Below are 17,637 nucleotides of genomic sequence, written 5' to 3' on the forward strand. Positions count from 1 at the left end.
GTCCACTTCCCCAACATTTGACTCATCTTCATCTTCAGTGTCACTGTCTAGCCTTGTTGAGGATGGCTCTTTGTCAGGCTCAGAGAGCCGTAGGTTTGCTCGGATGGCCACCGGTTTTTCAACCCTTGCATTTGTGAGCCTGTTGTGAACCTTTGTGTGTGTTCTCAAACAGTGAGCAGTTACGCTCAGATGTTGGTGGGATTGAAGGATGATGGAGGCTACCGGTGCAAGGGCCTCAGATCCACAAAGTCCCTTCCACCAGGAAGATGCAAGTACATGCTGGCAAGACTGCCATATCCCATCCCCTTCCCAAAGGCCTTGTTTGGTAAAGTACTTTGTCAGACTGCCAAGAACGTTTCCTTTATCAAGACCCAGATGGTGAGACATGGCAGTTATGACAGTGTAAGCACTGCTGATCTCTTCAGCAGAGAGTTAGATTTTCTCATATTTTGGGTCCAGCATTTATGCTGCTGTGTGTATTGGCTTTATGCAGAACTCTTGGTGCTTCTCCATTGATTTGACCAGTGCAGTTTCCTCTGCTTGGAGCAGCAGGGAAGCAGGTAGGACAGTTTGTATTTCTTGTTTGAGCTCAGCATCTGACATTTCATCATGACTGAAATGCAATCTGCTTTGTCAGTGGTTTGCTTGACTTTTGCTTGCACTCTGTTGAACTCAGTATCCAGCAAATGAGTAGATAAAGCATGTCTGGTGGGAGGTGTGTATGTGGGGAGAAGAACATTCAGAAATCTCTTCCAGTAGACATTAGCTGTGAGCATCAGAGGTGAGCCAGTAGCATACATTGCTCGAGCAAAACATTCATCAACATTTCTCTGGCTACGATCATCCATTGTGTCAAATCCTCTGATTCAGATTCAGACGCCCTCTCGTCAGCTCCTAGTCACTCTTGAATCATTTTCACTGTGAATGGAAGCAGATGAACTCTTGCCTGGGGCTGTTTGTTTGGAGCCCTGGGGAAACTTTGGGCACTTGGCTATATGATTCTGCATCTTTGTGACAGTCTTAACACAGGTGTTTGTACAGTATTTGTAACTGTACACAGCCTTTCCTTCCACATTAACTGAGCTGAAATGTATCCACACATGAGATGGTTTGTGTGGCTTTGTTCTGTAGATGATTAGAAAGAAAGCTAGTAAAAACACTTATGTAATGCAATACACAGGGATATAAATAAATAAACAACTGTAATATTCTGGAATGTAAAAATGTTTTACAGTTGATGCAAATGAATTAGAAAAGAGTTAGATGAATAAATACTCCTTAATCAGCATGCTTGTTCAAACAAACTATAACCTAGTACACAGTATACAGTATATGTTCTTCTACATTCTGCTAGTTTACTGTTATCATACAGAATTACTGTAACACCCAAAAGTTTGGTCACATTAATATTTTTAATGTTTTTGAAAGAAGGCTTTATAAATAAATATATAATATTGTGAATATTATTACAATTCAAAATAATGTTTTATCTAATTTAATGCTTACGATCTAAAGCTGTTAAAATGTTTGTAGAAATGTATTTGGTTATGTGAACAATACTGTATAGTAATTCTGAATTGTTTGCTTTTTACAGATTGACCACACACACACACACACACACACACACACACACACACACACATTATATACATATATATATATATATATATATATATATATATATATATATATATATATATACATATATATATATATATATACCTAAATGTGAAAAAAAAAAAACAAATTAAACTACAGAAACAACGACCAAATGTGTACATCGTGAGTTCTGCACGAGAGAAATAAAAGACAAAATCAATATCCAGGTTAATGTTATCATTTCATGTGTAAATGTAAGTAAAATAAAGTGTGTATATAAATGACTAAAGGACTGTGTATAATGTTGTACAGTAAACTACAGAGAAAGAGATCAGAATCACCAACACACAGCTGTATCTCCATGATGGGTGACATGGCTATGGAGCATCCTCTGGGGTTTAAAGATGGAGACTCATCACTTCTACACAGGTAACGTCTCCTCACTGTTAATGTCACTGCTAAAGTCACACTTAAAGGGAAATATACTGTAAGTAAAATAGAGTTTATATAAATGTCTAAAGGACTGTGTATAATGTTGTACAGTAAACACAAGAGAAAGAGATCAGAATCACCAACACACAGCTGTATCTCCATGAAGAGTGATGCGTCTATGAATCCTCCTCTGAGGTTTAAAGATGGAGCATCATCACTTCTACAAAGGTAACGTCTCCTCACTGTTAATGTCACTGCTAAAGTCACACTTAAAGGGAAGTTTAACTACATAAACAGGACAAAATAAATACTGAAACACAGTAATGGAGCCACTGTTGTGTGTCCAAATACTTTTTGTATTATTTAATCTTTTATTTGGAAATGTGTTTGGGGAAAAGTGTGTTTAAAGGTGCGGTGCACGATGTTTAAAAGCTAATGTTGACATTTAAAATCACCAAAACAAACACGCCCCTAACCCAAATGGGTGTCACCTCTGTATTGATAGCTCCGCCCACACACGCATACGCAACCCAGGCTATTATGGCAGAACCTGCTGGGGCAGCTGGCCGAGGGGGTATTTTTTGTCAATAAATGAACACAATGAGTAATACTGTGGTAATACAGATGTGTTTGTGTAGTACTGTGTGTTGTAGCGTGAGGTTTAGCTCTGTTTCACATGGAACATGTTCAGTTCCCTCCAGTGCTGGAAATCTGATCCTATATTAACACGTCCTGCTTCTTGTCTTATCGTAAGCCTTTTTCGCCTAATGTTTTTATCCGTCATATCAATGTTTTAATTGCTTTCTGCTAATGTCACACATGCGCAATGAACACTCTCTGCGCCGCATATCGACAAGACCCCTTTATGCTCTTTGGCTACACGTTTGTTTTGTTTGTCGGCCCGACTCAGTTTTGTGAAGCATTTCTCAAACAACGTGCACCGCACCTTTAATATAAGTAGCACTTGGTTTGACATATTGTTTTGTAATACAGTGAAATTCATATGTTAGTGTGGTAGTTTTCTGTGTGTTCAGTCATTGCAGGCGAGACGACTGCTTAGCATTATTGAGCTAATGACAGGAAACAAGTCATAATAATCATCTAGAGTTTGAACGTAAAAGTGTTAGTCTAGCCCAGGGGTCGGCAACCTTAAACACTCAAAGAGCCATTAGGACCCGTTTCCCACAGAAAAAATACCCCAGGGAGCCACGAAACCATTTTGACATCTAAAATGAAGAGAACACTGCATATATCGTTTTTTGCCTTTATGGAAAGTATAGAAAAAACTGTAGTGTGTTGCATTTATGAAATCAATGAACTGCTACCGAATAAATGAAATTTTATATCTGCAGGCAAACAAAAATATTTTGAACAGTTTGAACTAACCTTAACAAAAAAGACGCTGGGTTGAAGGTTACTTTCAAATAAAATGTTCAATGTCTAATTGAGTCCTCTTTGTATTCATGACCAGGGCTCTCAAGTTTTGAAGACAGGCAAGCGTGACCTCTCCACCCACACCCCCCACACCCCCGCAACCCCAATTTTTTTCATCAGTTGTTGTGTTAAATCTTTCCCAGATAGTGCTATTTTCTGATTGGCTATTGTGTAGCCCCTTTTTTTGATTGGCTGATAAGTGTCAGACTCGAGTAAGAACTGAGACGCGCTTGATTCCTGCCCGTTTCCATAGAGACAGCGGTGCGGACGTTAATCGGCGGAAAGACGCAGTGAAATGTCACTATTCTTATTACCAGAGTTGTAGCACAAACTAAATATTAATGCAAACAATCACTGCATTCATCGGACACACTGTTTGTAGAGAATACACACACACATGAACTGATCTGATTCAAGACTGACATCATTACATCATGCATAAAATTTTGGTGTCCACTTTTGCCATTTTAAATAATACCATAACTTTTGGCTTACTATGTAGTCATATAATATATAATATAAAACTCTTCTTGTTTTAAATTCTCACTGAGGGATAAAACCCCTAAAGATGAAACCCTAGAACTGCCCCTGATGCAAAGTAATACAAATTTAAAAAATGACGTCTTGACTGATTTAATTGTAAGTAGAACTTTAATTGATTCTTTCATTGAGTAACACAAAAGCATAATAAACATTATTATGCTTGTAATAAACTTAATAATTGTAATAAACATTATTTCCCTATGATTGCTGTAAAATGAAAACTTCCCCCACTCTTTGCCCTTCTAAAAAAGGTCCCAATCAAAATGTAAAATGAAATAATAATAAGTTTATTTTATAAAGAACCTTTCAACAATCTCAGTGACTCTTTACATGATGTGATATACAATGAAACAGAATTAAGGAGGTTTAGTAAACATCACTATACGTCTACACAACATACACATACACCATAGAAAAGGAAACACAACATCAAAACATCCCAATCAACAAACATGTACATTACAGCAACAAACATTCTAGTAGACAATACAGAAGAGACAAATAGAGACACAAAACCATGTCAATGGACTTGAGAATTTGAATAACAGGAAGTGAACAGATAAGTTTTCAGATTAGTTTTGAAATCCTGTAAAGACGCCAGGTCTCGAATGTTCTGGGGAGAGAAGTCCAGAGGCTGGGAGCCACAATACAGAAGGTTCTACCACCAAAAGATTTCAGCCTATAACGAGGAACCTCTAATAAATTAGAGTCAGAGGACCTAAGTGCAGGGGCAGGGGTATATGTGTGAAGGAGATCTGTGGTATATTGTGGACAGGAGCGATGGAGAGCTTTAAATGTAGTGAGGAGAACTTTATATTGAATACAGAAACTAATTGTGAGCCAATGTAAACTGTATAAGATGGGGGTTATGTGGGGGGATTTCTGTGTGTGTGTTAACACTCTTACTGCTGAATTCTGCATATATTGGAGTTTCTTTAAAGAAGTTGATGGTAAACCATAAAAAAGTGCATTACAGTAATCTAGACAGGAGGTAATGAAAGCATGGACAAGGGTCTCGGCATCATTGATATTTAAACTTGGGTGTAATCGGGCAATATTTCGTAGATAAAAGAAGGCAGATTTGGTGAGAGATGAGATGTGAGAGGAGAAAGACAGAAGAATCAAACACTATGCCCAGGTTTTTGATAGTGGTTGGGGGTTTTACATGACAGCCAGTGATATTAATTTTATCAATATTAAGAGATGAAGTACATTTAGGAGGGCCGACTAAGAGCAGATCTGTTTTATCTGTATTTAGTTTAAGGAAGTTCTTGGTCATTAATATGTTTATTTCATTAATACAAGGAGTTATAACATCTATGGGAAAGGGATCAGTGTGTTTAAAGCTCATGATAGACACGTGATAAAGACACACGTGATTGCTTAGAAAAAAAAGGTTGCAGTTAGTTATAAAAAAAAACACAGAGAAAAAGCCGTGTTGTTGTCATGTTAAAACCTTGTTAGAACTTATATAACATTTCCAGTTCGAAACAGTAATTTAAAGCTATATATTCCCAGCGTGCTGAGTTATTAATGTTGTTTAGTGAATTTATAGTTTCTGAGATGTTGTTATGTAGATCGCTATTTGTAATTAGCGGCTAATGTTATACACATATGTTTGTGTGAACATTTACTGTTTTTATATTGCTTGTCAATATTCATGCAATATACATGTTGTTGCATTTAGTTGCTAAACAATGTTCAGTACGTGTTTGTGATGCAGAGACAAATGTGTGATAATGTTTAACACAAATAACTAATTTCCTGCAAATATGTGATCTCAGCATCATAGAGATTATTATATATTGATTTATTAGCATAATTTAATGCTTACAATCTAAAGCTGTTAAAATGTAATTCTGAATTGTTTGCTTTTTACAGATTGACCACACAGACACACTCACACACACACACACACACACACACACACACACACACACACACACACACACACACACACTGCACGAGAGGAATAAAAGACAAAATCATTATCCAGGTTAATGTTATCATTTCATGTGTAACTGTAAGTAAAATAAAGAGTTTATATAAATGACTAAAAGACTGTGTATAATGTTGTACAGAGAAAAATTCCAGAGAAAGAGATCAGAATCACCAACACACAGCTATATCTCCATGAAGAGTGATGCGTCTATGGATGTTCCTGTGAGGTTTAAAGATGGAGACTCATCACTTCTACAAAGGTAACGTCTCCTCACTGTTAATGTCACTGCTAAAGTCACATTTAAAGGGAAATATAATGTAAGTAAAATAAAGAGTTTATATAAATGTCTAAAGGACTGTGTACAATGTTGTACAGTAAACCCCAGAGAAAGAGATCAGAATCACCAACACACAGCTGTATCTCCATGAAGAGTGATGCATCTATGGATGTTCCTGTGAGGTTTAAAGCTGGAGTCTCATCACTTCTACAAAGGTAACGTCTCCTCACTGTTAATGTCACTGCTAAAGTCACATTTAAAGGGAAGTTTAACTACATAAACAGGACAAAATAAATACTGAAACACAGTAATGGAGCCACTGTTGTGTGTCCAAATACTTTTTGTATTATTTAATCTTTTATTTGGAAATGTGTTTGGGGAAAAGTGTGTTTGTGGTGTGTTTAAAGGAGCGGTGCACGATGTTTGAAAGCCAATGTTGACATTTAAAATCACCAAAACAAACACGCCCCTAAACCAAATGGGTGTCACCCCTGTTTTGGTAGCTCCGCCCCACACATAAATACGTAACCCAGGCAACTATTATGGGGGAACCTGCTGGGGCAGCTGGCCGAGGGGGTATTTTTTATCAGTAAATGAACACAATGAGTAATACTGTGGTAATACAGATGTGTTTGTGTAGTACTGTGTGTTGTAGCGTGAGGTTTAGCTCTGTTTAACATGGAACATGTTCAGTTCTCTCCAGCGCTGGAAATCTGATCCTATATTAACACGTCCTGCTTCTTGTCTTATTGTAAGCCTTTCTTCACTTTTCGTTTTTATCCTCCATGTCAATGTTTCAATCGCTTTCGGCTAATGTCACACATGCGCACTGAACACTCTCTCCGCCCATATTGACAAGACACGCCTCTTTATGCTAATGTCACACATGTGCACTGAACACTCTCTCCGCCCATATTGACAAGACACGCCTCTTTATGCTAATGTCACACATGCGCACTGAACACTCTCTCCACCCATATTGACAAGACACGCCTCTTTATGCTAATGTCACACATGCGCACTGAACACTCTCTCCGCCCATATTGACAAGACACGCCTCTTTATGCTAATGTCACACATGTGCACCGAACACTCTCTCCGCCCATATTGACAAGACACGCCTCTTTATGCTAATGTCACACATGCGCACCGAACACTCTCTCCGCCCATATTGACAAGACACGCCTCTTTATGCTAATGTCACACATGCGCACCGAACACTCTCTCCGCCTATATTGACAAGACACGCCTCTTTATGCTAATGTCACACATGCGCACTGAACACTCTCCGCCCATATTGACAAGACACGCCTCTTTATGCTAATGTCACACATGCGCACTGAACACTCTCTCCGCCCATATTGACAAGACACGCCTCTTTATGCTAATGTCACACATGCGCACTGAACACTCTCTCCACCCATATTGACAAGACACGCCTCTTTATGCTAATGTCACACATGTGCACTGAACACTCTCTCCGCCCATATTGACAAGACACGCCTCTTTATGCTAATGTCACACATGCGCACTGAACACTCTCCGCCCATATTGACAAGACACGCCTCTTTCTACTCATTGGCTACACGTTTGTTTTGTTTGTCGGCCCGACTCAGTTTCCTGAAGCATTTCTCAAACAACGTGCACCGCACCTTTAATATAAATAGCACTTGGTTTGACATGTTGTTTTGTAATACAGTAAAATTCACATGTTAGTGTGGTAGTTTGGGGGTTGCTGTGTGTTCAGTCATTGCAGGCGAGACCACTGATTAGCATTATTGAGCTAATGACAGGAAACAAGTCATAAGAATCATCTAGGGTTTGAACGTAAAAGTGTTAGTCTAGACTAATAGCATCTGTCTTTACATTTACATTACATTTATGGCATGTGGGAGACTCCTTTATTCCCAGTGACAGCACAATCTCCTATTAAACAACCCTGACATATTAACAGCATTACCATAAATGACCTTAATTTTGTTCCACTGAAATGATTAAAATAACATTATGCCTTACCTTATAACTACAGACCGACTTTTCTACTTTCTGCAGTAAAACTCCAGCAGGCTACTTCACCTACTCTCACCTTGATATCTCTGTGATGGAGCTCTCTGGCTAATAGTTTTCAAACAGAAACGAGCAAAGCAACTGATCTCAATTAGATGGTCATATTTCATAAGGAATTATTTCATTTAAAAAGTTTAATCAGTAGCATAATCTGTAGTTGGCCCCAGTCTAGCTCTCTTAGACAGGAGAGGAAGGCTTGTGTTGCTTACGGGCTCCCTATCATAAGGAAAGGTCTCCGATCAGCAAGCCAAGGCCAGCCCCATCAGTCTAGACAGGACCTAAGAGGTCGTCTATGGCAGGAGTTACAAAAAGAAAACCCTACATTCAGGGCTGGGATTCCGGGGAGCCTTGACTCTGGGGTTCGCCTGGCCTACGCTACCTTCCAAGTGTTTCTCAATGGGGTCTAGATACTATAGAGAAAGGGTACAGAATCCAGTTTGCAGGTCCTTTGTGCACAGGGGCAGTGTGCTACTGGAATGGGTTTGGACTCTTAGTTTCTGTGCTACAGTGTGTTTAGTGAGTAAATATAAAATGAACTTAAATAAAGGCTCCACTAGTGAAAAAAGCTACCACAGTCACCATTGAGCATAAAAAAGTCATTCTGTTTATTGTATGTAAAAATCCACATTCAGTTATCAAGTGAGTTAAAAACTGTAAAGATCGTAAATAAATAATTAAAGACGTGTCCATAATGTTGTACAGTAAACTCCAGGGAAAGAGATCAGAATCACCAACACACAGTTGTAGCTCCATGAAGAGTCATGAGCCTATGGATCATCATCTGGAGGTTAAAGCTGTAGACTCCTCACTTCTACACAGGTAACGTCTCTTAACTTTTAATGTCAATGCTAAAGTTACACTTAAAGGGTATTTAATGAGATAAACAGGGGGGGCAAACTAAATACTACAACACTAGAACTCTGACTGTAATAAAGCCACTATTATGTGTTTAAATATCGCTCAGTCTGTTTATTGGGAAATGTTGTGATTGGAATGTTTGCTTGTGGTTTCTTTCTTCAAATGACGTTGTTTTGTAATGCAGTGAAATTCATACGATGGCATTCAAATATGGCTTAAGTGTCCAAATAATAGTCTGTATACTACAGAGTCATTAGATTACTGAAAACAGATGATTAAGTCTAATACATGAACCCCGTGTCTTCCTGCTTCTCCATATCACAGGTACGACCCAGAATCTGCTGGTGGAAATGAATTCCAGAAAAAGTTCAAATTAAATCTGATGAAGAAGTTTCAGTGTTTGAATGGAGTGATAATAAACCTGGGAACCCAAACACTCCTGAATGAGATCTACACAGAGCTCTACATCACAGAGGGAGACAGTGGACAAGTCAATAATGAACATGAGGTGAGACAGATGGAGGCAGCATCCAGGAGAAGAACAACAGAGGAAACACCAATCAAATGCAATGACATCTTTAAGCCTTTATCTGAACAAGACAAACCCATCAGAACTGTGCTGACAAATACATCATCTAAACAAGACAAACCCATCAGAACTGTGCTGACAAATACATCATCTGAACAAGACAAACCCATCAGAACTGTGCTGACAAATACATCATCTAAACAAGACAAACCCATCAGAACTGTGCTGACAAAGGGAGTCGCTGGCATCGGAAAAACCGTCTCTGTGCAGAAGTTCATTGTGGACTGGGCTGAAGGGAAAGTAAATCAGGACGTCCACCTCATATTTCCACTTCCTTTCAGAGAGCTGAACTTGATGAAGGACCAGAAAATGAGCCTGATGGAGCTCCTTCATGTCTTTTTTAAGGAAACAAAAGAAACAGAAATGTCCAGTTTGGAAAAGGTTCTGTTCATTTTTGACGGATTGGACGAGTGTCGTTTTCCTCTAGATTTCCAGAACACAGTGAGAGTGTGTGATGTAACTGAACCAGCATCAGTGCCTGTGCTGCTGATAAACCTGATCAAAGGGAATCTGCTTCCCTCTGCTCTCATCTGGATCACCTCCAGACCTGCAGCAGCTGATCAAATCCCCTCTGAGTGTGTGGATCGAGTCACAGAGGTACGAGGGTTCAATGACCCACAGAAGGAGGAGTACTTCAGGAAGAGGATCAGTGATCAGAGCCTGGCCAATAACATCATCACACACCTGAAGTCATTAAGAAGCCTCTACATCATGTGTCACATCCCAGTCTTCTGCTGGATTACAGCCACTGTTCTAGAGAGAATGTTGGGTGAAGCAGAGAGTGGAGAGATCCCCAAGACTCTGACTCAAATGTACACACACTTCCTCATCATTCAGACAAACATCATCAGAGAAAAATACTCAAAGAAGCAGGAGAGTGATGAAGAAATGCTTCTTAAACTGGGACAACTGGCTTTTCAGCAGCTGGAGAAAGGGAACCTGATCTTCTATGATGAAGACCTGAGAGAGTGTGGTATTGATGTGACAGAAGCAGCAGTGTACTCAGGTGTGTGTACTCAGATCTTCAGAGAGGAGTTTGGGCTTCACCACAGTAAAGTGTACTGCTTTGTTCATCTGAGCATTCAGGAGCATCTCGCAGCTCTGTATGTGCACCTGACCTTCATGAAGGAGAAGAGAAATGTTCTGATACAGAATCAGGGTTATAACAGGTGGATGAAAGAAAATACAATCTCAGGTGTACACAACAGTGCTGTAGATCAGACTTTACACAGTCAGACTGGACATCTGGATCTTTTCCTTCGCTTTCTTCTGGGTCTCTCACTGGAGTCCAATCAGAAACTCTTACATGTTTTAGTAACACAGACAGGAAGTAACCCTCAGAGCACACAGGAAACAGTTCAGTACATTAAGGAGCAGATCAGTGAAGATCTTCCTACAGAGAAATCCATCAATCTGTTCCACTGTCTGAATGAACTGGGTGATGATTCTCTAGTGGAGGAAATCCAACACTACCTGAAATCTGGAAAACAAAGTGAACTTTCTTCTTCCCAGCTTTCTGCTCTGGTGTTTGTGTTACTGACATCAGCACAGGAGCTGGATGAGTTTGACCAGAGTAAATATTTCAGTACAGATAAGATAACAGAAGATGTTGTTCTGAAGATGATGCCTGTGATTACAGCATCCAGTAAAGCAATGTAAGTAAATGTGAATATAACTGTTCTACTGTTACAGTGTTAGAGAGAAACTGAACACACTCTAATATGGACTTTGGGATGTTCTGACCTGAAGGTGATACAGAGTGGAGTTCATGTAAATAGATAAATTAGGGAATAAAAACTGCATTAATAAATGAATGATACTGAAGTGCAGCTATTAAACATGTAGAAGCAGGTGATTACATTTGAGGGAGTTTTGTAGTTTTGTAGTTATGACTTATCTTAATATCTTACAATAATGATGAAGTTAATGCAGGTTTTATGTTGGATGTTTGATGTATATTAAACACACCTGTGTACCAGACATAAAGAACCATGTTTACTGCAGTAATGACAAATTCTAATCCCCAAAAAGTTTTTATTCATTATTAGGTTTTATTTGTGAGGTGGAAATGGTCTTTCATAGAAAACTGACTTTAAAAAGTTTTATACTCGTTAGAGGAAACATTTTTATAATAATAATAATAATAATAATAATAATAATAATAATAATTAGAGAGAATTCGACTCTAGAGGCAGGAGGAAGCATCAATATAAAGAAGAGACTGTTGGACTTGGACAGAGTAGATTTTGAACCTATAAGTGGAACCTTTGAGAATTTTGAGAAAGTTGGAGGAAAACTAAAGGTTTATTTCATTTAAGCAATAGTTGAGACACGAGTGTGGAAGAGCAGAGTCACGTTTTATGGACATATAAAATACACTGCACTAAATTATAAACACATTTTTCATGAGCTGAACACAAAGATTTAAGACTTTTTCTATGTAAACAAAAGGCCAATTTCTCTCACATATTGTTCACAAATCTGTCTAAATCTGTGTTAGTGAGCACGTCTCCTGTTGGGAGACAATCTGTCCACCTCACAGGGGTGACGTCAAGATGCTGATTAGACATCATGATTATTACACAGGTGTGCTTTAGGCTTGTCCACATAATAAACTCTAAAATGTGCAGTTTTACTGTATCGGGGGTCGGGGGGGAGGTGGTAGTGACGAGTCAGTATCTGGTGTAACCAGTATTTGCCTCACGCAGTGCAACACATCTCCTTCACATAGAGTAGATCAGGTTGTTGATTGTGACCTGTGGAATGTTGGTCCACTCGTCTTCATTGTCTGTGTGAAGTTGCTGGATTTTGGCAGGAACTGGAACACGCTGTCGTATATACACCGATCCAGAGCATCCTAAACATGCTTCGTTGTCCATAACATGCACCTGCCCATACCATAACCCCACCTCCACCATGGGTCACTCCATCCACATCGTTGTCATAGCAACCCGCTCACCCACATGATGCCATACGCGCTGTCTGCCGTCTGCCCTGTACAGTGAAAACTGGGATTCATCCACAAAGAGAGAAAACATCTCCAAAGTGCCAGATGCCATCGAATGTGAGCATTTACCCACTTAAGTTGGATACGAAGACGAACTGCAGTCAGACCCCGATGAGGACAACAAGCATGCAGATGAGCTTCCCTGAGATGGTTTCTGACAGTTTGTGCAGAGATTCTTTGGTTATACAAACCGATTGTTGCAGCAGCTGTCTGGGGGTCTGGTCTCAGAGTATCGTGGAGGTGAAGATGCTGGATGTGGAGGTCCTGGGCTGGTGTGGTTACATGTGGTCTGCGGTCGTGAGGTCGGTCGGATTTACTGCCAAATTCTCTGAGACGCCTGTGGAGACGTCTTATGGTAGAGAAATGATCATTCATATCACGGGCAACAGCTCTGGTGGACAATCCTGCAGTCAGCATGTCAATTGCAGGTTCCCTCAAAACCTGCAACATCTGTGGCCTTGTGTTGTGTGATAAAACCTGCACATGTGACCTTTTATTGTGACCAGCCTAAGTCACACCTGTGTAATAATCATGCTGTCTAATCAGGATAGTGATATGACACCTGTGAGGTGGATGGATTTTCTCAGCAGATGAGACGTGCTCACTAACACAGATTTAGACAGATTTGTAAACTATATCTGAGACAAATTGGCCTTTTGTGTCCATAGAAAAAGTCTTAGATCTGCTTATGAACAATGGGACAAAAACAAAAGTGTTGTGTTTATAATTGTGTTCAGTGTATATACCAAGTTTACAGATTTACTAGTAATAATATGTTAAAAGTGTTGTTTTAAAGTCAATTTGTTCCTATAATAATTAGTCCAGTATCGATTGTTTGTTAAGGTCACATCACTTCAGGAATTTCTGGCCATAATGTGAGATCTTTGTCTTTTTCAATACAAGACAATCCCATATTATACAGGACAGGGACAACCCTACTCTAGATACTAGTTAGTTAGCTGTAGTTAAACACTAACTTTACCCATTTTAATGTCCTCAACATGTAGATGTGGACTGCAGTGTCACTTTAACCATATTGTCTAACTGGTGTTTGTACTTTCAGTATTTATAACAATGAGAAGGTTCAGTGAAAGCTTTGAGGACGAGTTTGATCATTTGTGTGAGTTCATTATGTTTTATTTTATTCCCTTTAGTATCAGCTGTGATTCACTTGAAGAGGAAAGTTGGTCACCTCTGGTCTCAGCGCTCAGATCAGAAACCTCCAAACTGAGAGAACTTCATCTGACTGTGAAAACACTGGATCTGTCTGAGTATAATCTAGAAGACTCAGAAGTGAAGATTCTCTGTGCTGGACTGGAGAATCCTCACTGTAAAGTGGAGACACTGGAGTAAGATCATCTCTCTGAGCGTCACAATAACTCACTAAAAGCAGCAGTTATATACAGTGTTGTTTTTCACCTGAAATGTTCTGTAACACTACAACATTCACAACAAATACATTAGTCATTAAGTGTTAATGAGTTTTCTACACAATAACTTAGGAATGAAACAAACAAACAAACAAACAAATAAATAAATAAGAGAACATTTAGAAGAGTCGTTATTTTTAACACCAGCAAAACTTTTGTATAAACTTAATATCAATAATTGTAAATAATATAATAAACTAATATGACTGGTGCAGCCCCAGGGTCCTGGTCCCACCCATGTGGAGTCCTGGCCCACCTACATAAACTCTGTTATAATGTTAGAGTTATTAATAAACCCCAGTTGTCACTCACTAGGAGCTGCTGCTTTAAGAAGCTTCATTGAGTGACGTTGCTCAGTAACATTTCTGTGTGGTGTTTAGTCGTGTAACAGACTAGTTTAATAAAGACTTTATCTGAAAAGAAATCTCAGCTAAAACAATGTGTGATTTATCAGTTATTTTAAAACAATAATTTATCTAATATCATTAGTTAGATTTTCCTTCATGATTTAACATCATAGCCTGAAATGTTTAAATAAAAATATCCTGTGTTTGAACTGATAGACTTTAAATAGTCGTGTGTGTGTGTGTGTGTGTGTGTGTGTGTGTGTGTGTGTGTGTGTGTGTGTGTGTGTGTGTGTGTGTGTGTGTGTGTGTGTGTGTGTGTGTGTGTGTGTGTGTGTGTGTGTGTGTGTGTGTGCTACATAAACAACTGATAAATGAACAGATCTCTTTCAGCTCATTGTCCTCTTTTTACACTCATGTAAGTTCTTTTGAGTGACAGCTGATGTTGAGTTTCTTCTCAACCCTGTGCCCACCCTGTTTTACCCAGGACCACCTACTGTTCACTATCTGACAGGAATGTTGTGTTCAGTGTTAATTATACTTTATATAATAAAATCTGTAGATGAAGAGTGTGTTATTGTGTCTCTATACAGTTTGTGTGATTGCGATGTCTCAGATGAAGGCTGTGCTGCTCTGACTTCAGCTCTGAGATCAAACCCCTCACACCTGAGACACCTGGATCTGTCCTGTAATAATCTAGGAGACTCAGGAGTGAAGATTCTCTCTGCTGTACTGGAGAATCCTCACTGTAAACTGGAGACACTGAGGTAAGATCATCTCTCTGAGCATCACATGACCTTCTCCTCAGTAAGACACATTCTCTAATAGTGAGACTGAAGCAGAAGTTTTAGGTTCATCATCAATGTCCTGAGGAGGAAGATTGTTTCTTTTCACTGCACACTGATGATTTCTCACAGACTCTGATGTAACTGCAATGTGTCTGAAATTACTGTGAAATTTACTAAAACATTGGAACTAATGACACAAACTGGAGCTGGGACACAAACTAAATGTACTGTGTGAGCTGCAGGGTTTAAAAGCAGCACTGACATGGAAATGATGGAAATAAATAGAACTTGGAGACTAAACTTACACAAGAGTCTCTGGTCAGCTCACACTATCAAATTATAGAATTGATGGATTTACCCTCCATCAGGGGCAGAAGGGCTGCATGATGAAGGCTAAAATGATCATCAAGAGGCAGTTATCTGTCAGCTATCAGCTTTTTTATTTCACTTATAAACAGAAGAGAAATAAAGAAGTTCTGTGTATTATAATATAAGAAGATGTAAAATTGTGTTCAGTGTACAAGTGGGTCTGTTTTACACTCTAACTGTTATAATAAAATTAAATTGTAATAAGACTCCACTGTAGAAAACAGAATGATTCAGAGCTGAATGAACTAAACCTACACTATACATGTCAGTATTTGTACTATACATTTGTGTTGTCAAGGTTTTAGTTAGAAACACAAGTCTATCAACATGATCCAGCTTTAGTGAGGACCACAAGAGAGGAACAATATTCCCCCAGTACTAAAAGCCCTCTCTGAAGGGGAACCTACACCTGACCTAAATGATATTAAAAACTGGACACTGCTGAGTTTGTTATTCAGAGATTATAAATTACTCCCCAAGGTTTTGGCCAACAGACTGAGTGAAGTGTTAGAACAAGTCGTCCATCGTGATCAGACAGATTGTGTCCCAGGAAGATGAATGTTTATAATATTTCTGTTATCTGGGATCTTTTAGATATCAGTAAGAGTCTTAACCAGATTTTGGTCTAGTGTCAGTAGACCTAGAAAAGACTTTTGACCGAGTCGAACACAACTATTTATGAATGTGTTCACAGCATTTAGTTTTAGTCCTGATTTTGTTTCCATGATAAAGGTTTTGTACAGTGATGTTGAAAGTCTACTGAAAGTTAATGGTGACTTATGTGGTTCCTTATAAAGTTTATAGAGGTGTTATAAAGGTTGTGTCTTGTCTGGTGTGTTGTATACTTTAGTAATAGAAAGACGTTTAAACAATTTAAGAACAGATTTGTACTGATTATATATTCTGAAGTTCACAAACCTGTTCATCAGCTGATGATGATGATGATGATGATGATGATGATTAATTAAATCAGAGGTAAGTTTGATGTTGGAAATATTAAAACAATTTAAAAACATCTCTGTTACAAAAGTAAAGTGATATAAATGTAAACCCATGGATGTCCATATTGTTTACAGAGTTAAAGTGTTTCATGCCTTTCTGCAGTGTAATAGATGAACATTTATTGTGTTCTAGTCTATTTGATGTGAGGAAACTTTCTCACTAGAAATCTTTATTTGTGGTTTCTGTCACAATTATTTATTTAATAAATCTGACAATATTTTAGTTATTGTAATAAAGGGTTTTATATGTGTTGATGAAGAGTGTGTTATTGTGTCTCTATACAGGTTGTGTGAGTGTGATGTCTCAGATGAAGGCTGTGCTGCTCTGACTTCAGCTCTGAGATCAAACCCCTCACACCTGAGACACCTGGATCTGTCCTGTAATAATCTAGGAGACTCAGGAGTGAAGAGTCTCTCTGCTGTACTGGAGAATCCTCACTGTAAACTGGAGACACTGGAGTAAGATCATCTATTAAAACATTAATAATAAATCATGGTCTAATCTTCATCCAGGTCGTAATAATAGATAAACACATTGTGTATAAATAAAACACAGTCACAGTTGTTCTTGTCAATACTGAATAAACCATTTACACTTTCACTGTCTGGGGTTAAAAAATACACCAATGAACTAACAACTTCTCCAAACACTAATTAGAGTCTGACCCTGTTTTAGGTCTGATTACTGACAGTCTGATCTTCTCAAGAAAGATCTGTTCATGTGAACTCGGATTAAAACAGAGATTTTGTTGAGATGTGAAACAGAGAAAAGTTACAGAAAACATTGACATTAATATTTTATTTCTCACATACACAACCATACACAGTACGACACGTAGTGACATGTTTTTAATCTGTCTGTGATTTATTTATTTATTTAATTATCTTTTTATTCAGAAAGGCAGATTCACATCAAGTACATTAGTTACAATTCTAGTCGTACAAGTACATAGATGG

The 17,637-nt window shown here is 38.5% G+C and overlaps 1 protein-coding gene and 1 long non-coding RNA gene across 12 annotated transcripts in view; one reads left to right on the forward strand and one right to left on the reverse strand.

The window, feature by feature from the left end:
- Window positions 1–10,947, reverse strand: part of LOC125145990 — a 26,539-nt gene extending 15,592 nt beyond the window's left edge. The window contains exon 1 of the long non-coding RNA XR_007144473.1: window positions 10,860–10,947. This is a non-coding gene — a long non-coding RNA (uncharacterized LOC125145990). The remainder of the gene's footprint in view (window positions 1–10,859) is intronic.
- The window catches only part of LOC113638338 (NLR family CARD domain-containing protein 3-like), a 20,560-nt gene extending 3,417 nt beyond the window's left edge, over window positions 1–17,143 (forward strand). For 2 of the 11 annotated variants that reach the window (XM_047821187.1, XM_047821192.1), the window contains exons 2-10: window positions 1,912–2,028; window positions 2,143–2,259; window positions 6,090–6,209; window positions 6,326–6,442; window positions 8,997–9,113; window positions 9,477–9,778; window positions 9,869–11,396; window positions 13,903–14,097; window positions 16,966–17,143. In XM_047821187.1, the coding sequence (XP_047677143.1) occupies window positions 1,912–2,028; window positions 2,143–2,259; window positions 6,090–6,209; window positions 6,326–6,442; window positions 8,997–9,113; window positions 9,477–9,778; window positions 9,869–11,396; window positions 13,903–14,097; window positions 16,966–17,143 (2,791 nt within the window). Of the gene's footprint in view, window positions 1–1,911; window positions 2,029–2,142; window positions 2,260–6,089; window positions 6,210–6,325; window positions 6,443–8,996; window positions 9,114–9,476; window positions 9,779–9,868; window positions 11,397–13,902; window positions 14,098–15,115; window positions 15,290–16,965 lie in introns of all 11 variants that reach the window. The other 9 variants (XM_047821194.1, XM_047821197.1, XM_047821198.1 and 6 more) reach the window with 8 other exon arrangements.
- Window positions 17,144–17,637: the final 494 nt, after the last annotated feature.

This window comes from Tachysurus fulvidraco, chromosome 12, assembly GCF_022655615.1.
Source record: "Tachysurus fulvidraco isolate hzauxx_2018 chromosome 12, HZAU_PFXX_2.0, whole genome shotgun sequence".
Classification (NCBI taxonomy): Eukaryota; Metazoa; Chordata; class Actinopteri; order Siluriformes; family Bagridae; genus Tachysurus; species Tachysurus fulvidraco.